Source organism: Telopea speciosissima, chromosome 9 (genome assembly GCF_018873765.1).
Source record: "Telopea speciosissima isolate NSW1024214 ecotype Mountain lineage chromosome 9, Tspe_v1, whole genome shotgun sequence".
NCBI lineage: Eukaryota > Viridiplantae > Streptophyta > Magnoliopsida > Proteales > Proteaceae > Telopea > Telopea speciosissima.
In genome coordinates this window covers 26214761-26241256 of record NC_057924.1, presented here as the reverse complement: position 1 = coordinate 26241256, position 26496 = coordinate 26214761, and the positions used below count along the sequence as shown (strand labels likewise).

At 40.4% G+C, this 26496-nt stretch overlaps 1 protein-coding gene across 1 annotated transcript in view; it reads left to right on the top strand.

Annotated features, from left to right (window-relative positions):
• The first annotated feature begins 7336 nt into the window (after positions 1-7336).
• Positions 7337-26496, top strand: part of LOC122641003 (protein FLX-like 1) — a 31927-nt gene continuing 12767 nt past the window's right edge. The window contains exons 1-2 of the mRNA XM_043834315.1: positions 7337-7949; positions 8035-8201. Coding sequence (XP_043690250.1) covers positions 7351-7949; positions 8035-8201 — 766 coding nt within the window. The 5' untranslated portion in view covers positions 7337-7350. The remainder of the gene's footprint in view (positions 7950-8034; positions 8202-26496) is intronic.

Below are 26496 nucleotides of genomic sequence, written 5' to 3'. Positions count from 1 at the left end.
GGTACGATGCGAAGAGTTGTAGTTTCACCAAGGGTAAACCGCATGTCTACACACCGGGCCCAGGGTTACGCTACGAGGTGTAAATAATGGGGTTAAACCATGCATTGTTGGATGACCAACGGTGTGTGATAGTGTATGCAAATATGGTGCAAGTTAGTACATAGAAGTCAGCATCCAAAAGTAAACAATAAAAGAAAAAGCATGTTAAAACAGTACAACATATATACCAAACACGTCAAAAGTCTGATCTATTTTACACAAGTAAAAGTAAGTCCCCAGCGGAGTCACCACTGTGAGGACAGTGACATGGCGGGGGGATCGCCACGTGCCCTCCACCTCATCCCGCTTGTCGGGGGGAAAGAGAAAGGTGAATTGAGTGTTGGGAGTCACCACCTAGAGGAGGGGGTCTAGGACCCAAAATGTAAATATAATGACTCTCATGCTACACCTTTTTGGGGACAATTGATCTGTTGGTCTGGGTATGGATCAAGTTACGGTCTGGGGAAGGTATTAGGCACCCTAGTTCGCCCAGACTTGCTGGTCTTTCTATTGCTAGGCATAGATAATGATATAACATGCTTTGGGGGAATGTAAAATGCAAGAAAAACTGTAAGAAATTGAAAAGCAGGGGAGGTAGAGAAACACATACCCGGAGGTTCGGCTGCAAGATGATGGTCAGTATACAGGAACATAAAATAAGGGACTTAAAACCTAAATAACCTAAACATGAATGACTCTAAGCTAGGCATGGAAAAACGTGGAAATCAATGATAAAGCATGAAAGTGCATATGTATAGCATGTGAAAAGATTAATAAGAATGAATGCATGAAGGCGTCTTAAACTACAGGGGATGGGGGTCATGGAAAGATGCATGCAGAGAAGTAATTAAAACATAAATAAAAGAAAAAAAGGGAAAGATAAGGAGTATGGATGATCGCCATCTAGAGAGATGGGATCACCTTCCTCTGGAGATGCAAAACGAAGTAAAAGCGAAAAACAACATAGATTAAATAAGATTTGAAGACAAAGAGCCTACCTAGTAGAAGAAGATCGAAACAAAAGTCTGGAGGTTTCCCTTTTGTAACTCAAGAGGTTTGTACATTGAGAAAGTGTCACCGCTTGTGGGGGGCTTCTCTTGTCTCTTGTAAGCAATGCTTCATTTTCAAGGCGAGATTACTAGATTGATGTCTTAGGGTTTGGATCTATAAAGTTTTAAGTAGGATTGTAACACTCAAGAGGTGAAGGGAGTGGTAGGCTAAGGCCAAGGCTTCAAAGCTCTTAAAAGAAAGCTAAGTATGGATGTAAGGGACGTAAACTGGCATAGAGAGGTTCCAGGATCAACTGTCTAACCCTCCTCAACATGAGAGGGGGTGTATTTATAGGTGTAGAGGGGTATATGCACTCCCAAATTTGTGTAGGGATGGCTGGATTAATCTAGATCGTCCAAGGGATGGGTTCTTGAATCGATGGCGGGTATAAAGTCAAAGTGGGAGCCAATAGATGGGTGGCAAGTGTTTTATTACCTTAGAAAGGGTTTCTTGGGGCCTAAGGGAGCCAAGATTGAGACCTAAGGTGCCAAAAATAAGCTTAGTCACGAAAAGAATCAAAATTAGAGTCCAAAATGGCAAGTATGGGCTTCTCGAATTTGCAGAGATTCGACACTGAAATTGCCCGAGTCGACATCAAACTGGGGTAGGGTCGACATCGAGTGACTGTCGATGAATAGTACTCGATATTGAGGGTTGGAGTTTGGCTGTCGAATGTCATTATCTGTGTGTCGAAGTAAGTTAGACAGTAGAAATGGATTGTTAGACAGTGAAAGGGAATGGCTCGATGTCAATGGCAGGTGGGTTCAGTGTCGACTCGGGGCCTTTGAGTGTCGATCCAGGTTCCAGTGTCGATAGACATGGTTTAACCTGTTTGGGCCAGGTCTTGGGCTGGGCCAGGCTGGTTCCAAGGGGTCTTGGTTAGGGCTAGTCTTTCCAGGGGTTCTTGGAGGGCTTGAAGGCTCTGGTTTGGGCTCCGGCTAGGGGAAAAAATGATCGGTAAATGGATTTGGGCAGTGTACACTGACGCTACATCCATAGATACACTGACTCTAGGTTTTGGAGGGTGCTCATCATCGTTATGGGAAACCTCCAGGGGGAAGACCAAATGAGGTGTCTGCAGGTGGGCGACACAAAGGAGTGTGATGTGCCTGAGTGAAACAAGACATGTGATGGGGTTAGAGACATATATAGAGTACCTAACATGACAGTCAAAATTAATTTCATATTGATTATGAAGGAAATATACAAACACAACTGTGAGTATCCGTCGAGGGATTCAGGGAAGTTTTCCCTCCCCTTCCCGAAGGTGTGTCAGCTGACGACGTGTCACCCATGCTTCTCAATGGAAAGAAGGGTCTATGTCAATTATCAAGGGATTGGGATCATACAATCATATGAAATAGAGTCACCACCTAGGGTTAGGGCCTAGGACCCAATTGGTGTAGCCCTGTGAAGGGCTACATGATTCCATTTGGTTTGGTCAGAGAATCAAGGCAAGTGGTTAGGTTACAAGAGTGAGACGGTGTTAGGCATCCACCTCACCCTGGTAAACTGGTAGTTCTACTAGATGCTTGTTTTTTAATATTCTTCCATTATAAAATATCCTATACCAACATGTATGGCTAAACCATGATGCATAAACTGTTCAAAGAAAATTAAACAACACTATGTTAAATACTATGTACACTAAACACGAATGCGTAAGAGTCTACATTGTGCCAAAATCAAAGGTTAATGATAGAAATATATATATGTTCGCTAAACCAATGCGATTATGAAAGATGCAAGATGGAAAGCATCCCCCAGCTTAGGTGGAAACAAATGACTGACTTATCCTTTGTCGGACAGAGTAACGACTCGCAAGTGTTGAGTCTTGGAATGTTGGGCAAAGTAACGGCGTCACGAGGCCTTGGGAGCCAGATGCTCGATCCTCGGACAGAATAACAGAGTCACGAGGTCTTACAAGCCAGATGCTCGATCCTTGGACAAAATAACGGAGTCACGAGGTCTTAGAAACTAAATGCTCGATCCTCAGACAGAGTAACTACGCCATAGAGAACTATCAAATCTTCAAAGGAATGGTGTGAAAAAAGGTTGGAAAAGTCGGGTATGGGTAATCTGGACTTTGGTCAGGGTAACAAGGCTCAAGGATTTGAAACTGGAGGTGGGGTAGACCCCAAAACAAGTGAAACAGGGCTTTGGGAGGCAAAACATGCGAAACTGGGCTCTGGAAGCGCAGTTTCCCAAAAAAATCTCCTCTACAAATGAGGGAGGGGACCCCTATTTATAGGGCTTCCCGCCACTCCGCGGTGCTGCAGTAGCTATGTTGACTAGTATGAGGCTGGGATAACTGATCCTCTGCTACAACCCCTAGCCAACAGGGGTTACACGTTGGATGGCCTTTTCGTGGTATGTTTGATGAGATTTTCTGAAATGCCACTTCTGCAGTACGATGTGATTATTGCCTGAGGCAGACCGAGCCAGGTGACTGATGGTAATTTCGAGACCAACAGGGTTATCAGGGTTTGTTGGGAGATCCATGACGCATTTGGGGACCAACAAGCTCCCTTTCACAACTAGGGCATGTATCGTTGAGCAACCCATGGCGCATTCGGGGACCAGGGATACATCCTAATGTGTTGCAGTAGTACACTTAATCTGACTTAGTTTTGTTGTTAGGTGAAAAATAAATAAATGAACTCATGCACCACATCATGGATTATTTGTGTATACTTGCATACTCCCATCCCCTCATTGAGCTTAGTGAAGCTCACACCACGTGTGTGCCCTTTTTTTTTTTATGATAATGCAAGTGGTGCTATGTCTATGAGTATTGACACCTCTCCCTTCGTCGTTGATGTAGGTAAAGAGTGGTGGATGCTTGAGTTTGAGGAGCATGGTCCAGATTGTGCTTGTGATGATTGTGCATATAATGCACTATGATTCGAGGACGAAGCGTTTACCTTGTTTAACTATTATTTTGATACAATTTTGAATTTAAGTACTATTATGTTGTGGTTAGCTGTGTAACAAGGATAAACTTTATATGTAATATTTATCACTTTGATTACCAGTTGCGAGAATCAGTATTATATATAATTGTCTTTTCGCTACTCTGATTTAATTAGGATTCTCAATGGAGGATTGTGATGTTAAGATACTACATTTGAGATTTTGGAGGTCGAATAGGATGGTGGTAAGCATCCTAGTCACATTCCTCGGGTTTAGGGAGTGGGGTGTGGCATAGGGTGATGCGCAACGGTGTTGGATCGTGGTGGGGCTATGGTTACATGAGAAGGAAGGGGGCTAGTGGTTGGAATGTCGTAGGAGAAATGCAGAAGGGAGAATTAGAAAGGGTTGGCGGAGACAGAGGGCGCAGAAGGGTTTTAGGAATGATAGGGAGTAATGCCGGGGTGTTTATAGACATGGTACAAATAGCGGCAATGACAATGGTAAGTGTGATGGTGTAAGATGATTCAAGGGTTCATGCAAGGTGATCGGAGATGTCGATTCAAGGTTGCAGGAGGTGGCTATTCCGTGATTGTTTTGGAGTGGAGAAAGGAGATGGGTAAAGGGGAATTTTTATCACCTATGGTTCCCTTGCTCGGTACGGTTCCCTAGTGCCTCTAATAACAGGGTGGGGGTGGACCCCACCCGGGCAGTGTGTTCGGTCAAGGGGTGGAATGGTCATTTCAGCCCCCCTATGAGAGGAACCGCACAACCGTACCGGTCAGCGAACCTCAGGGGATAAAGGTCCGGGTAAAGGGTGTATCTATTCACCCACCTCATCGTATCTATTCTCATAAATTGAATCTAATTGTTGACTATTTCACGAAATCAATCTGAAATTGAAATTGAAATTATACCAAATCAGGCATTAGCTGCATTCCTCTCCTTGGCTTCATGAAATCGGCATTAAGGAAGCCATAAGCTATTCATGTCATTTTTACCAATAAATTTTTTTAAGGACAAAGAACTCTGTTTGGGAGTGTGCCCAAACAAAGAGGGGGCAAAATGACCGCCCCATACCCTTGAAAGGCGGAAATGCTGCCTAGAGAAATGTTTTTGTGTGTGCTCCCATTGGCCTCATGCTGAAGCGGGCCATGCCCCCGAACAGAGAATGCCTTCCCAATTTTTTTTCAAAAAGATAAAAAATGAATTGGTGATGCTGACCATGGTTCCTAATCTTGCATCAGATTTGCCAATTATACCCGGATCAGATGAGTAACGAGACCAATCCTGAGACCGACCTGATAGACCTGTACGGACAAGAGTTAAAAGGTTAAAAAATAGTTTTTTTTTTGGGTTTTTTACAAATGCCCCCTAAAAATGCCCATTTGTCCAAATGCCCCCTATAACTTTTCTAATTGCAAACTCCCCCTACTTTCAAAACAATGTAGCACTTTGGTCCAGTTTGTTCATTTGGGACATTAGACGTTAGTTTCAGGGAATCTAATGACCAAAATGCCCTTCTGATAAAAATCCATCAAAATTAAAGAATAAAATGACCAAATTGCCCTCATCTTCCCCAAATGGTTTAGGGTTTGAAACTGGTGAAAATCAAACCCTAAACCATTTGGGGAAGATATGAACCCTAAAATCAAACCTCCAAAATTGAAAATCAAACCTCAATTATATTGTGGCTGATTAATGAAATTGAACTACTGAATCCGGTGGAAATGAGTCCCACATAGCAGCAGAGGAAGCTGAGGGATTTCTGCAATGAAAAAGGGATACATGTCAGTGCCTGGTCTCTTCTGGCAACATATGGACATACATGGGGTTCGTCTCGGGTCATGGAGAATCAGATCCTGAAAGATATTGTCGTCATTAAGGGGAAAACCATTGCATAGGTATGAAATCACCATAGGAATTATGTTCTAAAAAGAATGAAGAAGCTTCAATAGTTCTTGAAAAGAATGTGCTATTTTGATTGATTGATTTATTTTGACAGATCTCACTTAGGTGGGTAAGATGGAAATTGCTTACACATAATAACAACAGAAAACCTATGAGGTTACAGCAGAACACTAAAAACAAAAAAATTACAACAGAGAACAAGCGGCGATGCTCATCAATCAGACATGGAACCCCATATGGCCATATATCAAACCCAAAAGCAGAAACACCAATCACAGAAAACATAATAATATTCAGAGCCACACAAAAACACCCACTAAAAACAAAAACACTAAAAGCCCATATCAATTGAACCCGCAACAAACCTATTAGTAAAACACGAATCCCACAATCAAATTAGAATCATTAATCTAGCAATCAAAAAGGGGGAAAAAGGAAAGGAATTCATGAAACATAGTTTAGAAAAGTAACAGAAAAAGGATAGGGTATTCAAAGCGTTAACCAGCCGGTTCTTTTCTAAGTGTTCATCCCACTGTCTAATAATTAGTATCATTAGTAGGGATGCTAATGCGTAGCTTCTTCATCCCTTGTCTTGATTCATGGGAAACTTTCTTCACTGCAATTTCAATTTTGGAGGTTTGATTTTAGGGTTCATCTTCCCCAAATGGTTTAGGATTTGATTTTCAGTTTCAAACCCTAAACCATTTGGGGAAGATGAGGGTAATTTGATCATTTTATTCTTTAATTTTGGGGGTTTTTATTAGAAGGGCATTTTGATCATTAGATTCCCTAAAACTAACATCCAACATCCCAAATTAACGAACTGGACCAAAGTGCTACACTGTTTTGAAAGTAGGAGAAATTTGCAATTAGAAAAATGTCATATTTGACCCCACTCTAGGTCAAATCCAGAGACCGATCCAATCCCAATACCGAGATTACGACCATGATTTGCCATGGTGACAATCTTTTTCACCAAGATTTCTTTGCCTCCTTTTTTCGGTCCAACCAAACGGAAGCCACGGACAGAGCATAACCGTAGCATTCTTTGAACTATCCTCAACAGTGGTCAACCGACAGCCCCGAAGTAGGGTTTACAGGAGTCGATTTCACTCTGGGACTCGCAGGAGCGTCACCCCGACATTACTTGCTGAGGTTCATCTTTTGCAACTATCCCTTATTTCCTCTCTCTCTCTCTCTCTCTCTAGACTGTTAGGGTTTATTATATTGACCGGTCGATTTATCTCTTTAGAATATATATTATTACCCACTTGAAGATTTGATTCAGGTCTTTCTCTCGTTAATTTAGGTTTAAACCTGTTTCGGCGCTTTTATATTGGTTTGGCTTTTGATTGTTGTAACGTTCTTAATGATCATTCGATTACAGGAGAATCTGTTCTTTGATTGTTAAACCCAACCTTCTGAATCGAGGGTTCGGTCATGTCAGGCAGAAATCGTGTACCTCCCCATCCAATCAGTGGTGCACCACATTACGGGCTTCCCCCCATGCACGAACCAACATTCGTTAGAGGTCTCGGTCCCATGCCCCACCCTGCACTTCTTGAAGAAATGAGAGAAGCTCAATTTGGGCGAGGCCCAAGGCCGCTACCGCCTCACCCTGCCATAATCGAAGAGAGATTAGCCGCTCAGCATCAAGAAATTCAAGGGCTACTTATCGATAACCAGAGGTTGGCGGCCACCCATGTCGCATTAAAGCAGGAATTAGCGGCAGCCCAGCATGAGCTGCAACGCATGGCCCATCTTGGTGGGTCGATGCAGCAAGAGAAGGATATTCAGCTTCGAGAAGCTTTTGAGAAGTCCATGAAAATGGAAGCTGATCTTTGTGCTGCGGAGGCTATGCGGGCGGAGCTTCTGCAAGTTCGCGCTGACATTCAGAAACTCACTGCTGCGAGGCAGGAGCTAACTAGTCAAGTTCAAGCACTTACTCAGGATTTGGATAGAGCTAATTCGGAGTTGCAGCAGACGCCGGTTTTGAAGGCTGAAATAGAGCACATGAAACAGGAATTGCAGCGAGCGAGGTAGTATGGAAGTTTGTTTGAATCATTTGATTTTCCTGATTGGAATTTTAATGCTTTATGTGTGGATGTAATTTTGGGCATGTAGGGCTGCTATTGAGTATGAGAAGAAAGGGCATGCTGAAAACTATGAACAGGGTCAAGCAATGGAGAAGAATCTGATTGCCATGGCTCGTGAGGTGGAAAAGCTGCGCGCAGAGATTGCTAACGCAGAAAAGAGAGCACGTGCTGCTGCTGCTGTTGTTGGGAACCCTGGTAATATTCTTCTCAAGGCTTTAAGATAAGGAACTTGTTCGAGCTTGACCATTGTTGAATGTTAGTGTTCATTTTTCCTTTCTCACCTCACTCCTTCCCTTCTGTCGTCTTTGTTTTTTTTTTTTTTTTAATTTGTGGGGTGGGGGAGTTGATTGCATTTTTGACTGTGTTTTATTTATTTCCATTTATCTTAATTGGTTAAGGCTAGTTTGAAAGTGGAAAGTGGGTAAGTTGAACTTTTGTGTGCTGGATTAATCGAAGAAACCCAATTTATTCATAGGGGTCTACTGTTTTAATTGCAACAGAGAAAGGATGACAAAAATGCTTATGCGTAAAAAACATATTTTGGTTTCTCTTCCCCTGTATCCCCCCGTGTGCTAATGCACAGAAAATGACCTTTCACACTTTCCTTGGGACAGGAGATGCTTGGTCGTGGAAATGCTCCGTGACAGGCATACTGGCGGAGCATTGAACAATTTTTTTTATTTGAATATTTGAGTGATATGTCATTTTCATTATTAATTTTTAAAATTTTACATTACATTTAGTTTGACAGAAGAAGTAGATTTTAGTTAGCGGCCAATTGCCTTTATTTATGGACATTTAGAATTTTTTTTTTGAATATGTTAAACAGGGAAAGGCCAAGAAGAAGGTTATCAGTAGTGTTTTAAAGCTATGGGAACACAACCCAAATGCATGCCAAAAAATTGGATCAGTGAGGTTTTCTCAGTTTCATTAATAGATCACTGTTTCCTAAATTTATAAATTTGGATTCATCCTGTTGAATAATGATGAATGATGTACATAGACATACTTGTCTGAATGGATAAAGATGCCCAAGTGAATAGACATAAACTTGTATAGTTTATTCTATGCGTAAACAAACTTTGCATTGCCTATTGAGAGGAAAACTAGAAAATAAATTAAAATTGGGTTGCTAAACCCATATACACCACATTCAGCAAAAGTGTACGATGTTGTATGCAGGTAGGAAATGAACGCAAATATTTGGGATTGTAGCTTACTCCTCGAAGAAGATGAAAGAAAAGCATAGTATAACATCATATAGAATAGAACATTACCAATTTACCATTATTTGGGTAATCCATTAGATTCTTTTTATTAGCATATGTAGATTATTGAATTGATTTCCGATGTATCTTTTTTGGGGAAGAGTGATGGGCTTCTAGAAGCATAGGGTGTTAGGGCAAATCAGATGAAAGTTACAGCTAAATCAGATGGTTAAATCTGGAGTTATGGAGGTTTCCTAGTAGAGATAGGAGAGAGCGGTAAAACTGTAATTTCAAACAATCAGTTGGGTGGATGGTAATGAAATTTGGATTGAGTCTCTCTTAGGGTTTGAGGAAGATTCGATCAAAATTTTAGCAGGTTCTAACGGTTAGATTTGGCTGGGCAGAATTATTGTGAAAATCACCTTGCATGTGACCTTCTAGAAGGGGAGAAGAATAGTTATAGGTTTTCGGTTATTGGAAAATTAAAAAACAGAAGGGGGAAAGCTAGGGTTGGGGCTGTAGAGGATTAGAAGAAGAATGGAGGGGATGGAGATCACTTCTAACTTACTATTGTTGTAGAAACTCCCTGGTAGCAGCTTGTTGGAAGTTGAAACTTGAATAAAAATTGAGTCTTGAACTAGAACTTGAAGGAGAGCTTCAAAAGTACCACCCGGGCTTCACACCGCTAGGTATCGATTGGATCAAACACCAATCCCACCAATGAACCACCCGGGCTTCCCACCGCAAGGTGTCAATTGGATCAAACACCGATCTCACCAGCCTTGATCAAATACAAGACAAAAATCTTCAATGGAGAAGAAGAGCAGCAAAAGCTTTCATTAATATTAAAATTCGTGTTCAATAATTGAACCCCTTACAACCTTATATAAAAGACTCAAAAATAGACTCCTACACTAAAAAGGAAAGGCCTAACCTAATCATTAACCTATTAGGTAACTTAAATTGATTAGGAAACTGAAGACTCAAACGAAGTCTTATTCCAACCCCATTAAACACTTAAAAGAAAACTATTAAAATTACTTAAATTGAACAATTGGTTGAACTGGTTCAATTTATGAACAAAAACACCGAAATAAAACCGAGTATGGAACTAAAACAACTACTCCCATACGCAACCTAATTACCCATATTTTAGGCCTATAAAAGTGGCCTATTGCATAGAAAACCCATGGGATCAAAGGCCCAACGTATATCCATCCCAACCCTAGACTTATTTCTAAAGACATAAGCCCATTTTGGTGATAAACCTGCATCTGGTAGCTTGTTGGTACAAGCTCTAGGAACATACTCACTAGCTTACTTGTCCAACAGGTGTTGTTAGATTACTTGTTCATACAAGCTCTAGGAACACAGTCACTAGATTACTTGTCCAATAGGTCTTATTAGGTTACTTGTCCATACAAACTATATGAACTCCCACCTCAGTCTTTAGCTTAGACATCATCATAATATACATTACATCACACAATATTAAAACCCCCTCCTCAGTCTGTGTCACACCCTGCCTAGAAATGACCCAGGCCTATCTGACCGAATGTCTATTGACATTCCCAAAACCATCAGGATCTTAGTCCTGTGGCTAACACACAGCTAAAATCAAGCAAATCATAGATAATCAAAGAATTTCAGCGGAAGATCAAATATTAATAAAGACATCAGTATTAGAATTCTAATTTGTATGTATAACATATTTACACAAGGTTCAGTAGTTAAGCTTTACATCTCGGTTACAGTAGGATTTAGTTACACAAAAGTAACTAAGTTAAGCTTTACAGTCTGCCTATACCTACAGTAAAATTTTATCTAAACAAAAAGGATTGTCCATATACATCAAAGAGAAAGAAACTTGATCCATTAGGCCAAATCACAAAGATGTACAGTAAACACACACACAAGATAAGTCATGCCCCTCGGGCTCCAACTCCGCAAAGTCACAGTCAGTAATAACTCCTGGATCAACATCATTCCGCCACATTGGAATATCTCCACATGCAAAACCATCTAAAAAGGAGGTTTCCTCGAGGGTGAGCTCCACTGAGCCCAATGAATGAAATAAACCATGGAAGCAATCGCAATACAAATGAAACCTATATGCATGGGGTTCAATTTTAATATTTAATCCACTTAACAACAATGTCTAAGTCAATAGGTTCGTAAGGACTACTACAATCCCCAATACCTATATTCCGAGTACAGAACCTCATCCCATACCCGGTTACAACCATATTGAGTAGTCGGATAGAACTAGCCAGCCCCAGCATACCAATCCTTGGACAGCCCGACCAGCCCTCTTGGTTACCACTGTGCTACCATCGATCCTAATGACTCGAAGGGTATAATTAATCGACTCGGCCATGCAAAAGCATAACTTTCACACAGATGGCATCCAACACCTTAACCCCTGTTGGTAAGGGTTCGTAGTACGGGTTATGTTATTTCCTAACCACATGCAATTCTATATGACATAGTATGAAGCGTACAGTGTTCTCGCATCCCATACTATAGCACACCATACCCTTCTTTTCCAAGCCGACTACAACATCTATTCTATTTTAGTACCATTCACGAAATTCAAAACAGATAACATAAATTCAGCATCACATCATCGGAGATTCCCTAAACAAGTAAAATGACTGAAAGGTAAGCAAGTATGAATATGGCATACTTAGATACAAAAATATAAGTTCATTATGCATGTATGGCAAGTAATGGATTAAAAATAAAATTCCTTAAAAAAATCAATGTCTATCCCACTCACCTGTTCAGTGTTCCGATAGTCAACTGAAGTTCGTGTCCCAGCGATTCCGTCGGTTTCACCTTGTAGTTTAGGTTTCTATTTAACAATAAAAATGTATAAATAAGAGTGTGTAAGTGGAACTCAAGCATAGTTGTCACGACGGCAAAGCGACCCAAGACGTTGGAGGGGTGTCTAAGAGCTTAGGCGACAAAGCGCCTGCCGAGTCATCGCCTAGGCGACTAAGGCGACCCCAAGTGTTATTTTTTATTTCCCCCTTTTCTAACATTATTTAGTATGCTACAATATATACCTTATATCATAAAAAATCAACATTAACTAACCCTTATCAGGTCATCAAAAATCAACATTAAGCCATATTAAGTCACATCAAGTCATCAAAAATCAATATTAAGCCACATTAAGTCATCAAAAATCAACATAGAACTAGAAGACAACAGAACCGAAGAAGCAAGCTATTGGAAGTTTGAAACAATCAAACATACATTTGGTTTATACTAGTCTCACATTTGGTTTATATTGGTCTAAGAAAATATGATCTTATCTATAATTAAATTGTTCTCGATTTAGAGAAATTTTCTTGTTCTCTAAGAAGTTTGACTAGTCAAATGATTTTATTTTTACATAAGACTTTTAGTATTAGGTAGAGCACAAAACCAGCTTTCCAACAAATCCCAAATTGCTTAAATCTGATTTATATTGAAGAATATATGTTCCGGTCAAACCTTATTTGGTATACGCGAATGTTGTCAAAATCGCTCTGAATGAAAAGATTTTTTTAGATATAAAAACAAATGAATATTTTACCGCACTTTTGGTTTTTAGCAATGTTTTACCATATTAAGATTTATAAAATTTTTAGATTTGAGAAAAACCTTAGCATTAGAAAGTTGAAAATTTTGTCTACCGTCGAAAATCCAGTTTTTGTTCTTGAACTGGGGGGTTGACTGTTTTTCCTTTTGGAATTTGATTTTTTAACTATTTTTATTGGATTCAAATAGGGGGGTATTTGCTTATTTATGAATAACATCTTAAGTAATACGTAAATGATATTTGGCATAAATAAGGGCCAATACCTGGTTCTAAGACCATTTGAAACAAGAACCAAATTATGGTTCAGACAGTAAGTGTGGCGGATGTGATTGGCGGCAGTGGATCCGCAGCTGGAGTCGCTGATCAATCCAGTGGTTCTGTTGCACTGGCAGAGTGACCACAGCCCAGTATATTGGCCATATCTCAGTCAAATGACCTCCCATTGCGCTGGATCTTTTTGCGTTGGAAAGCTAACTTAATTATCTCTCTTTTCCGTGTTTAGACATTCACCAATATCCCAGGGGAAGGTATCCCAAATCGGGTCTAAAGGTACTGTCCAGAATAGAAAAACTACCCAAAAATACCTCTTGGGCAGAATTCCTTCCCCAATTTCAAGTGCAGTTTCAGTCCACTTAGCGACAGAAATGGACGAAGGATATTTCTAACAAAGCGAATCCCTATGAGTGTAGTTCCTAACAAATCAAGAATCAAAGCATTTGAAGTTCGGATGATGAAGTTATATCATTTTAACTAAATAGAGGTCTACTTGCCAGAATAGAAGAAGAATTTGATTTTCTGACGGAACATATCTCCCAACTTGAAGTGAAATTTCAGTTCACTTAGAGACAAAATTGAACAATGGTTTCTTCTAACAAAATGAAGCTCTATGGGTCTAGTTTCTAACAAATCAAGAATCAAAGCATTTGAAGTTTTGATGATGAATTTATATCATTTTTACTAAACAGGGGTCAATCTACCAGAATAGAAGAATTTCACAAAAAATAAATTTTGAGTTGGGATTTGTATTATAGTTCATTATAATCTCTTATTCATTCTTTGTCCATTCCATTTTAAGTACATAACCCAATCTTCTCACCTGAATTTCAATCACCTAAATCCTCCATTAAATTTATCATTAGAACCTCACAATTCCCATACGTTCTTAATCCCAATTTATACAAACTAGAGGGCTAAGAGACTAGAGTTCTTATCTGATTTGAAGAACCAAATAACCATCCTTGGTGAGGGTTCTTGAGCTCAAAATCAAATGAAGATGATCAGCAATACAAGGTAATCAATGGAGCTTTAAGCCTCCTATCTTATTCTTTTCTCTCTTTCTTCCTTGCTATCAAAATGACTAAGTAAGAAATGAGGGTTAGCCTCATATGTATGAGTAGGAAAAGACCTTAGTCAATAGCTAGAGTTAGTTTAAGGTAGTGGCCACCTTACCCTAACCCACTAGTTGTCTCTCCTTACACCTCCTCCTTAGAGTTAGCTTAGTTAACCCCTTATGCCACCCTTCTCCTTAGCTTGGTGGCAAGTGTAGTATGTGCCTTGCAATTTGTTGGCCTAGGGGTGACATGTGGCTAGCACATGTCAAAATACTATTGGACCCCTAATTAGTGTAAAGACTAGAATATCCTTTGACCCTAAGGTAATTACATCTATGCTATTAGGGCATAATTACTAATATGCCACTATTATCTCTACCCTCACTATACCACTTATTTACAATATTTCCATTGTCATAATATTACAATAATGCCATTCTAATATATATAGTCATACTATATAGTATAATATATAAGTATGCCATTCATATTTATTTACTAAAATGCCATTGTAATTAATGCTTTATGTATATCTATAATTACAATATTGTTACTAGGCTGTAACAATCCCTATTGCCATCGTAATTAATTTACTTACATTAATACCATCAATGTTTAATTACGGAAATGCCGCTAGGGCTTATTACAGTAACGCCACTACAACCGAGCATTACAATACCGGTACTCCTTAACCAATGACTCGTAGCAGATACGGATCACTTGTCTCGACAACTCATCACTAGTTATCTGGCAATCCCTACAGATATCTGCTGCGGTTCTTATTACACATTACATATGTACATGAGGAGTAAGTCGGTACAAGGGTCTTTGGGTTGATCGATGGATGTGATCGGCGGTTGTGAATCTGCCGATCAATTCAGCTCTGCTGAATATTGCTGCATTGCCTGTGGGGTCTTATCCACTTTATGCCTACCTTCAATGGATCATACTCATGATTGAAATGGAGTGCAGGTAAGTAAGAACAAGGTGGGAGATTTACCTGTTATTGCCCGTACATCAGAGTATGGATCAAACAAGTACATGGCCGAGGTGCCTTCTCTCTCAATGGTGTTGATCTTTTTGCCCACTCTACATTTTTTAAAACCTTGATCGGGGCTATATACCATAGTTATCAAGGTGGGAAAGCGACCATGGCGGTTTAGATGGTAAAAAAACCAAGGCGACAGCCATGGCGTCCAAGGCGACCAAGGAGCCTGGACGCAATGGCGTTGCCAGTCTTGATAACTATGGTATATACCATAGAGTTCTGACATCGACAACCTACAGTTCAGGACCTACAACAAAAATTCGATTTAGCTCGGATTTTTTGGCATGGGTGTAACAGTCTTTAGCTCCTTTCTTTGATCTAAGTGCTTTAAAGTTCACAAGAATGTGCACAATCAAAACCACCTATATAATTAATGGTATGAATCGTTACTATAGTTTAATTATCATTTAAGAACATTAGAAGGCCATCAGGAGTGACCCATATGGGTTAGAGGGTCAATTAATGGGAGTTTGAGTAAAAATAACAAAAAATCAGCAAAACAAGGTAATGTAGACCTAGATTGGTAGAAGACCAACTAGGAGCCAGTAAACCAGGATCTGTTATGAACAGGTGAATCGACTAGGTCAAAAATAGGTTTTTGGAGAAATTAGGGTTAGGGTTTGGTTGAACCATTGGTTGAACCGGTTTAAATTATTAATAAAAACACCAAAATAAAACTAAGTATGGAACTAAAACAACAAATCCCGTATGCAACCTTATTACCCATATTTTAGGCCCATAAAAGTTGCTTATTACATAGAAAACCCATGGGATCAAAAGCTCAACATGTGTGTAACCCAACCCTAGACTTATTCCCATTAAAATAAGTCTATTTCGGTGATGAATCTGCATCAACTACCTCCAGCTTGAAAAAATTCGTCCTCAAGTTTTGCAGTGATGAGAGGGAAACAACATTTGAATAACCTTTGCCATAGGATCGGGTGCTGACAACGCTTTGTCTTCCATGTTCATCCATGCTCTGATACCTCTTAATGTAGTCTTAGATTGGTAGGAGACCAACTAGGAGCCAATAAACCAGGATCTGTTATGAACATGTGAATCAGATAGGTCAAAAATAGGTTTTTAATGAAATTACATGAGATCCTACTTCACTGGGGAACAAGGTCTTAACCGTCGCTACACTGACAATTAGAAGGTGAAACTTGAACTGAAAGAATTTGATGGTGATCATGACCCTCAGGTATTTTATGACTGGCTTGCTGCCCTGGACGATTATTTGACTGGTATGATCTGTCTGAAGAGAGGAAGATGAAGCTAGTCCGTACTAAACTTGTTGGACCAGCACGTGAGTGGTGGAGGACCACTGAAAGGGAGATGGACTTTGACGGGATTGCACCCTGTACTTGGGAGGACATGAAATACGACCTGAGTAAGAAGTACTTGCCAAGGCACTTCAGGGCTCAGTTACAGGATCAATTCAACTCCCTACGCCACGGGACCATGACTGTATCTGAGTACATGCAGAAATTTGATGCACTTTCTTCTCGCACTGGCATTAGAGAGGAGGGCATCCAGATGCTTTCACGATTCAGGTTGAGTTTGACAAGTGAGATAAACAGAGCAATTGGTGTGGTCAAAGTTACAGACATCCGTGATTGCTTTGAGAAGGCCTTGAAGGCAGAGGAGCTACTGGCTTCAAGTAAACAGCTGGGTTCTACTTCCAAGCCGAGCTACACCGGCCCTAGCACCTCATGAAAGGGTCCCTCTATAAGCAACATCTTTTGTTCTACTGCTCCCCCACGTGTTGATGATAAAGGTAAAGCTCCTATGGGACGTAATGAACCCGTCACTTGTTTCTACTGTCAGGAAAAAGGGACATATTGCTAAGGACTGCCCACACAAGAAGAAGACCATCAACGTGGCTGCAAAGGAAGAAGCCGATGATGATGATGAAGAAGAGGGCTTAGAAGCCTATCCTGTCGATGATGATGATTTGGCTAATTACTATGAAGACTTGGGTAATGATACAAGAGGTATTCATGTGATGATTCAAGAGGCTGCTACCCAGCCGGAAGTCCAGCCTTCCTCGCCTATCAAAGAGCTACTGCCCTCCTACAAGTTCGAGCCACCCACTGAGGATGATCTTAAGAAGCTTGACCCTACTTTGAATGACCATTCCAAGTGTTGGAATATGTACTCCAGAATACCGCCACGATATTCTGGTCTTTTTGGGGTAGTTTTTATGTTATTAAGTGTAAGTCGGCTATGTGGGTTTTAGTCCCACATCGCCTATTTTAGTCTCTTCTAACTTTCCCCTCTATTATAAATAGAGGGGCTTACCTATCAATTAATACAAGCAATTATTCTCTCATTCTCTCTTTTCTCTCTTCTCTTCTCTCTCTAAGGTTACTGGTTACAGGTCCTAGGTTCTCTACATGGTATCAGAGCACTAACTAGCACCTGGTTCTCTCCATCAAAGCCTTTCTGAGAGTCGTTTTGGGTTTCTAGTTTGAAGAATGAAACCCTAGTTCAAGAAGAAAACGAACTAGGGTTTCCATGAAGATTTAGTGTGGAAAATCATACATGTTTAGTTCGAAAGTTTGCTAGCAGTGATGTGAATCATATCGTATCGATTGCTACTGCTGTTTTTTTTTAATTGATTGCTAAAGACTTGCTACTGCTGGTGTCTCTCTTCGATTTTGTTGCTCTACCTCATTGCTCCCTGTCAAAATTATACTGCTACGGTTCAATTTATTATTGTTGCGGATCCTTCGGTTTTGTTCGATCGAAGAAGAGGGTTGAAGGAGATTGATATGTTGCTTTTCTACTCTGCTGGATTGTCCGACAGTATTGTATTGTTCTCGATTTCTGCTGCTGCCCTAAGCGATGGCTCCATCGATTTCTCTTGCTGTTGGTGTTAAGATATGTAACCCTGATTTCTGCTGCTTCTGTGGTACGATTGTTTCGATTGGTGGAGTCGAAGGTGTTTTTCTTGAGTTCTGCTACCGTGCTGATTTGCTGATGGGTTCTTGCTGATGGCATCTTCAGCAAATTTAATTTTTGGTCTTGAAACTTGGAGAAGAATTTCAGAATCATGACTCTCAAGAGGTAGAAGATAGTCCACGACTCTGCTGATTTGTTGTGGTCTGGTGTTTCATGGAGTCCAGAGGTTGAAGACAAGATTTCTGTTGAGTCATGGTTTTCCCGCTGGCTGCTTGGTTCAGCATGGGAATATGCCCCTTTTCTTCCCCAAGGTGCTGCTTCTCTGTTCATTTTTACTGTCTCAGGTTCTGAAGGTTGAAGACAACCACAGACGTGGTGTCTCTATTATTATGTTTTCCTCTTCCCTTTGGATTACTTCTCTTCCTTGCGAGATTTTGCTGGGTTACCGCTGCATCCACGACTATCGCCCCTAGTTTCGTGAAGGTGACAATGGGGTCTCGAGGTTATTGATTTGGGCAGATCCTTTTTTCCGCCTTTGCTGGTTTCGTCCAGTGCTTGAAAACATGGTTGCTTGAGATGTTGTTGGTCGAATGTTGAAGACAACACCTTCACATGGTTTTGTGTAAAACCAATTTTTTTTTTCTCTGATTTTTCTCTGGTCACCACCCACTTCCGCCTCCTATTTTTTCCCTGGTTTCTCTGTCGTATGGTTGAAGACAACCTTCTTACGTTGGTTTCTTAAAACCTTATTTTATGATTTCCTATAATACCCTTCTATCTATCTCTTATTATCTTTTATACATTTTTTACATTCCTTTCCTAGTTTACCCTTTATACTAGGGAATTAAATTATTTTCCAAATCTGTCCCCTTGCTTCATTATTTTCCAATAACCCCTTGAAAATTCTGGTTATTTACCAAATTGCCACTCTCCATAGCCATTATTTTACTCATTGCATCCCATTGCTTTTTGTTTACCAAAAAGCCCTTGCAAAATTTTGATTATTTACGGAACTGCCATTACCCTATTTGACTACCCAATTGACCCTTGAAAATTCTGGTTTATTACCAGTTTGCCCTTTGACTTGGATTGTATTTCAATGTGGGTTTCTACCAACTTGCAGCCATGCCATCCTTTTTTTCCAACACCGTTCTTTTTCAATAATTCTAATTCCCTTCATATCCCATACCTTTGGTATTTACCCATAACACCTTTGGAAACTCTTGGTAAATTACAATTTTGCCATTCCTTCCTTTTTACTTACCCATAGCACCTTTGGAAAATTCTGGAAAGTTATGTTTGTGCCATTAAACCTTACATCATCTCCATTATTTGTCCACGTGTACTACACGTGCGGAGGGGATTATGTACAATACACCTGCAGACATTGCAGAACGCAGAACTTGGAATATTGGTGCAAAACATAGAAGATCAGTTTTCTCCACCATTGCATTGGGTATCTTTCGTTATTGGGTTGAGTTTGCCGTAAGGGGGAGATTGAAGTATTGAAGATATTTGGTGGTTGCCTATTTGAGAACTTTTAGTTGGGTTGATACAGTTTTTTTCCGCTGCCTGATTCAGTTTGTTTTCTCTGCTTGCTGCTCTAGTTATTTCACTTCAAGATTCTGTGTCACTATGACAATCTGAGATTCATTACTGGATAGCTATTGAAGATCGTTGAAAGCTGCCTTTTTTGGAAGCCATTCCAGTCCCGATTTGCTGATCATGTCTGTCCAAGTTTTGAAGATCTATTTTTTCAAGTTCTTGAAGGTTTATTTGGGAGCTGCATTCATCTTGAAGCTGGATTCTGCTACAACTTATTTTTTCCCATTTTATTCAAGTTGGGCATTAGTACCATGTATGCACCAACTTGAGGGGGAGTGTTAGCATTGTTATGGAGTTCTTTTTTCTATAGTCCAAGCTGGATCTTCTTTCTTTAATTATTTGTATAATCCAGCTTGAGGGGGAGTGTTGGAATATGTACTGCAGAATACCGTGGGGGTATTCTGGTCTTTTTGGGGTAGCTTTTATGTTATTAAGTGTAAGTCGGCTATGTGGGTTTTAGTCCCACATCGCCTATTTTAGTCTCTTCTAACTTTCCCCTCTATTATAAATAGAGGGGCTTACCTATCAATTAATACAAGCAATTAGTCTCTCATTCTCTCTTTTCTCTCTTTTCTCTCTTCTCTTCTCTCTCTAAGGTTACTGGTTATAGGTCCTAGGTTCTCTACACCAAGGCCTCCAGCCATTCATCAGAGATGAATGTTTTCAAGATGGGGAGAGCTGATGCAGCATTAAAGAGCCACATCCGTAGGAAGAAGAGGAGCCAGCCCCACTCCCATATGGGGCCCATTGAGTAGTTAGTTTGGGTTGGCCTTTGGCCCCCAAACTTAGTTTTCTTAGTATTTGTTTACATTTTCTGTGCTTAGTTTTAGTTTTATGTTTTTAATTGAACCGGCTCAAATTGGTTGCATCCAATTGGTTCAATTTAAGTGAAATGATCCTATTGGCTACTTAGGAATCTTTTTAATAGTTGTTTTAAAGCATAATTCCTCCCCCTTCCACGATTTTAGAAGGGAGATTACTTTGTAATTTTATTCAGCCAACGAATTTTATTCCAAGGCTGAATCGAGCTTGGCCTTTTGGCCCTATTATATATATTAATAAAAAATCAGAAGAGGATTAGCCTCCCAAAAATTATGTGTGATGAATGCTGCCATTGTTGCTGCGGTTTACTCTTCAGAGAGTGTTGCATTCTTGTGGTTCTATCAAGGTGGAAAGGGTAGGTGGATCTCCTACGAATCCTTGCATTGTGACGATCGGGAGGATCTCCATTGAAGGTGGTTCTATCCTTCTCCTTGTTCAAGCTTGTTGCATGTGGAATCTGCTGTAAGATTGAGCTTCAATTACTTTTTCTAACCCTCCAATCCCTCCCCCAATCGATCTCTTTTTATTTTATTTGAATCCCATTAAGACCCAAACCCTAAAACACAGATCCTATCCTTCCAGCCATCAAATCCTAACCAAACTACACTCGAGTCACCCCTTCACTGCCCAAAATACTCGATCCAACTTGCAGCCCCATTCTCCCACTCAAACCCTAATCCATATTGTCTCTGTAAAACCCCGAAAGCCCTAAATTTCTGTCTAGACCAATCTAACCATCAGAACCCCTCCCTACTACAGCCGAACCTTCATCCCACTTACTCGAAACCCTAACCCTAATTTTCTGAATTTAAATTTTCAATTAAACACATTCAAACCTATACTGTTAGCTTCCTCTAGGCCTGCCTGTCTTTACTAAATAAACCCCCACAACATTCAAACCTATACTGTTAGCTTCCTCTAGGCCTGCCTGTCTTTACTAAATAAACCCCCACCTCATTACCCTAAACCTAATCCTAGTTTTGACCTAGTTCCTCAAATCTACCCCAATCGGCCAACATATTTGTGAGATCCTGGTTGTCTGGCTCCTAGTAGGTCTCCTACCTATCTAGGACTATATAAGTGGTATCAGAGCCATGGATCAACATGGCAATCCAGTATTGAATCAACCAACCGATCCTATGGTTGCAATGTTAGAATTGTTTCAGAAGCTTACTGTTGAACAAAGGGCTGCAACTGAAGCCCATAAGGCTATAGCTGATGCCATCATGGCTAGATTGCAACAATTGGAAGAATAGAGAGTCACCCCTGGCGGAGATAGCAACTTACCCATACATGAAGATGGATACCAGCTCAATTCGGTGGTACAGAGGCTACCTGACAGAGATGGGGATCCCGGAGATGGATATAGGGGTCACAGAGATAGACTCAGAGATGACAGAGATCACAGAGACCATTATAGAGATCGTCGGGACAGAACCAGAGGGTACCTGTGAACCTTCTTGGGAATACAGAGATCGAAATAGAGGCAGAGATAGAGAAGATCGGGACAGACAGAGAGGTTGCCAACCTACTTTTGAGGAGTACATGAGATCCTACTTCACTAGAGACCAAGGTCTTAACCGTAGCCACAGTGACAATCAGAAGGTGAAACTTGAACTGAAAGAATTTGATGGTGATCATGACCCTCAGGTATTTTATGACTGGCTTGCTGCCCTGGAAGATTATTTGACTGGTATGATCTGTCTGAAGAGAAGAAGATGAAGCTAGTCCGTACTAAACTTGTTGGACCAGCACGTGAGTGGTGGAGGACCATTGAAAGGGAGATGGATTTTAACGGGACTGCATCCCGCACTTGGGAGGACATGAAATACGACCTGAGTAAGAAGTACTTGTCAAGGCACTTCAAGTCTCAGTTACAGGATCAATTTAACTCCCTATGCCAAGGGACCATGACTGTATCCGAGTACATGAAGAAATTTGATGCACTTTCTTCTCGCACTGGCATTAGAGAGGAGGGCATCCAGATGCTTTCACGATTCAGGTTGGTTTGACAAGTGAGATAAACAGAGCAATTGGTGTGGTCAAAGTTACAGACATCCGTGATTGCTTTGAGAAGGCCTTGAAGGCAGAGGAGCTACTGGCTTCAAGTAAACAGCTAGGTTCTACTTCCAAGCCGAGCTACACTGGCGCTAATACCTCACGAAAGGGTCCCTTTATACCCAGCACCTTTCGTTCTACTACTACCCCTTATGTTGATGATAAAGGCAAAGCACCTATGGGACGTAATGAACCCATTACTTGTTTCTACTGTCAGGAAAAAGGGACATATTGCTAAGGACTGCCCACACAAGAAGAAGACCATCAACGTGGCTGCAAAGGAAGAAGCCGATGATGATGATGAAGAAGAGGGCTTAGAAGCCTATCCTGCCGATGATAATGATGATGATGTGGCTAATTACTACGAAGACTTGGGTAATGATACAAGAGGTATTCATGTGATGATTCAAGAGGTTGCTACCCAGCTGGAAGTCCAGCCTTCCTCGCCCATCAAAGAGCTACTGCCCGCCTACAAGTTTGAGCCACCCGCTGAGGATGATCTTAAGAAGCTTGACCCTAATTTGAATGACCATTCCAAGACCTCCAGCCATTCATCGGAGATGAATGTTTTCAAGACAGGGAGAGCTGATGCAGCATCAAAGAGCCACATTCGTAGGAAGAAGAAGAACCAGCCCCACTCCCATGTGGGGCCCATTGAGTAGTTAGTTTGGGTTGGTCCTTGGCCTCCAAACTTAGTTAGTTTGCTTAGTATTTGTTTACATTTTCTATACTTTGTTTTATTTTTATGTTTTTAATTGAACCGGTTCAAATTGGTTGCATCCAATTGGTTGAATTTAAGTGAAATGATCCTATTGACTGATAGGGTCTTAAATCCTATTGGCTACTCAGGAATCTTTTTAATTAGTTGTTTTAAACCATAATTCCTCCCCCTTCCACGATTTTAGAAGGGAGATTACTTTGTAATTTTATTCCGATAAGGAATTCTATTTCAAGGCTGAATCGAGCTTGGCCTTTTGGCCTTATTATATATATTAATAAAAAATCAGAAGAGAATTAGCCTCCCAAAAATCGTGTTTGATGAATGCTGTCATTGTTGCTGTTGTTTTCTCTTCAGAGAGTGTTGCGTCCTTGTGGTTCTATTAAGGTGGTAAGGGTAGGTGGATCTCCTATGACTCCATGCATCGAGACGATCGGGAGGATCTCCATTGAAGGTGGTTCTATCCTTCTCCTTGTGCAAGCTTGCTGCCAGTGGAATCTGCAGTAAGATTAAGCTTCAATTTTTGTTTCTAACCCTCCAGTCCCTCCTCCAATCGATCCCCTTTTATTTTATTTGAATCCCATTAAGACCCAAACCCTAAATCACAGATCCTATACTTTCAGCCATCAAAACCTAACCAAACTACACTCGAGTCACCCCCTCATTGCTCAGAATACTCGATCCAACTTGCAGCCCCATTCTCCTACTCAAACCCTAATCCACATTGTCTCTGTAAAACCCCGAAAGCCATAAATTTCTGTCTAGACCAATCTGACCATCAGAACCCCTCCCTACTACGGCTGAACCTTCATCCCACTGCCTCTAACACTCAGCTAGAAGCCCTAGCTCAAACCCCCACTCCAAACCCTAAATCCAACTCTTTTCGTATTTCCCAAAATCGAAACCCTAACCTTAATTTTTTGAAATTTAAAATTTCAATTAAACATCATTCAAACCTATACCGTCAGCTTCCCCTAAGCCTGCCTGACTTTATTAAATAAAACCCCACCTCATTACCCTAAACCTAATCGTTGTTTTGACCTAGTTCCTCTAATCTACCCCAATCGGCCAACATATTTGTGAGATCCTGGTTGTCTGACTCCTAGTAGGTCTCCTACGTATCTAGGACTACATTACCTTGCCCTTCAGAAGGCTCTATTTGAGGTCATACTTGGCACAAGACCCAGACTAAGCATGTCATTCTTCAAAACCTCACCTATGGTCATTTTAGGCATGCCCCTAGCTCTTTTAGCTCCTTTAATCGGCATCAGATCACTTCTCCTTATTGGGGCGACCCCAGGCCTTCGTTGCACATGGCCAAACCATCTCAAACGACATTCTCAGAGCTTGTCGCTGATCGGGGTAACTCCCACCTCAGCTTTAATATGTTCATTCCTTACCTTATCCGTCCTTGTTTTGCCGCACATCCATCTTGACATCCTCATCTCTGCAACACTAGCTTTGCCATATGGCACGTCTTAACTCCCTAACATTCCGCCCCATACATCATAGCAGGTCAGACAACAGCCCTGTAGAACTTTCCTTTAACAGTCTCTTACCAACACTCTTCAATTGTCCCCTTTTATACATCTCACCTGGTTGAAATATTTACTCTTCCTTTCTCTCATTTTAGCTATTTTATAAATAACTTTTCCCCCTTCCTTTGTGTTTAGCTTAATATAGAGCTCTTCATATTTCCTTGCCCTACCCATCCCCACCATCTTCTTAGCCTTGTTTCTGGCCTCATTATACTTCTGTCTATCTTCTGTTTCATTAATCCGTTGCCATGTCTTAAACCTCTCTTTCTTGGTCTTGATTGTTACTTGGACCTCCTCATCCCACCATCAAGTCTCCCTAGGGGTCTGACGCCTACCCTTTGCTTCCCCTAGCACTTCTTTGGCAACCCTCTTAATACAAGTCATCATCTCGTTCCACATCACATTGGTGTCTCCCTCAAAGTCCCACTTTCCTTGTTTGACCACATTCTCAGTAAATGTGTCTAGGGACTCCCCTTTTAGTTTCCACCATTTTATCTTGGGTCCATAGGTTCTCTCCTTATACGCTTCTGTGCACTGAGGCACATATCCAAGACCACCAGTCTGCAAGGTTCAAAAACTCGGGTCTTGGAGCCATCTCGGCCCAGCAAAAAACCGAGTTGGGCCGAGATCTCGCTACGGCGAGTTTGTGCATTTTTTTTTCTGACTCGGAAGCCCATCTCGGTGGGTTTTAGACCTCTTTTGGGTCTGAAAATTGGTATACAGCCTATTTTAGGCCATTTAAACACAATGACATTATTGGATTTTGCAAAAACAAAGTCCAAATAGGAGTTTCAGTTAGTGAGAAAGCAGGACAGACACTTCTTGACAAAGAGTCTTATTTATGCCTAATATCATTTAATTAACTTAAGATATTATTCATAAATAAGCAAATACCCCCCTATTTGAATCCAATAAAAATAGTTAAAAAATCAAATTCCAAAAGGAAAAAAAGTCAACCCCCCAGTTCAAGAACAAAAATTGGATTTTCGGCTGTAGGTGCAATTTTCAACTTTCTAATGCTGGGGTTTTTCTCAAATCTAAAAATTCCATAAATCTTAATATGGTAAAACATTGCTAAAAACCAAAAGTGCGGTAAAATATTCATTTGTTTTGATGTCCAAAAATATATTTTCATTGGAGCGATTTTGTGACATTAGCCTACCGAATTAAGTTTGACCGGTAAATAAGTCCTTCAATATAAATCAGATTTAAGCAATCTTGGACTTGTTGGAAAGCTTTCAAAACATAGCTTTCCAACAAGTCCAAGATTGCTAAAATCTGATTTATATTGAAAGAGTTATGTACCGGTCAAACTTAATTCGGTGTGCGTGAATGCTGTCAAAATCGCTCTGAATGAAAATAATTTTTTGGACATCAAAACAAATGAATATTTTACTGCATTTTTGTTTTTTAGCAATGTTTTACCATAATAAGATTTATGGAATTTTTAGATTTGAGAAAAACTCTAGCATTAGAAAGTTGAAAATTACACCTATCGCCGAAAATCCAGTTTTTGTTCTTGAACTGGGGGGTTGACTTTTTTTCTTTTTGGAATTTGATTTTTTAATTTTTTTTATTGGATTCAAATGGAGGGGTATTTGCTTATTTATGAATAATATCTTAAGTAAATGAAATATGATAGTAGGCATAAATAGGTGTCTGTCTTCTC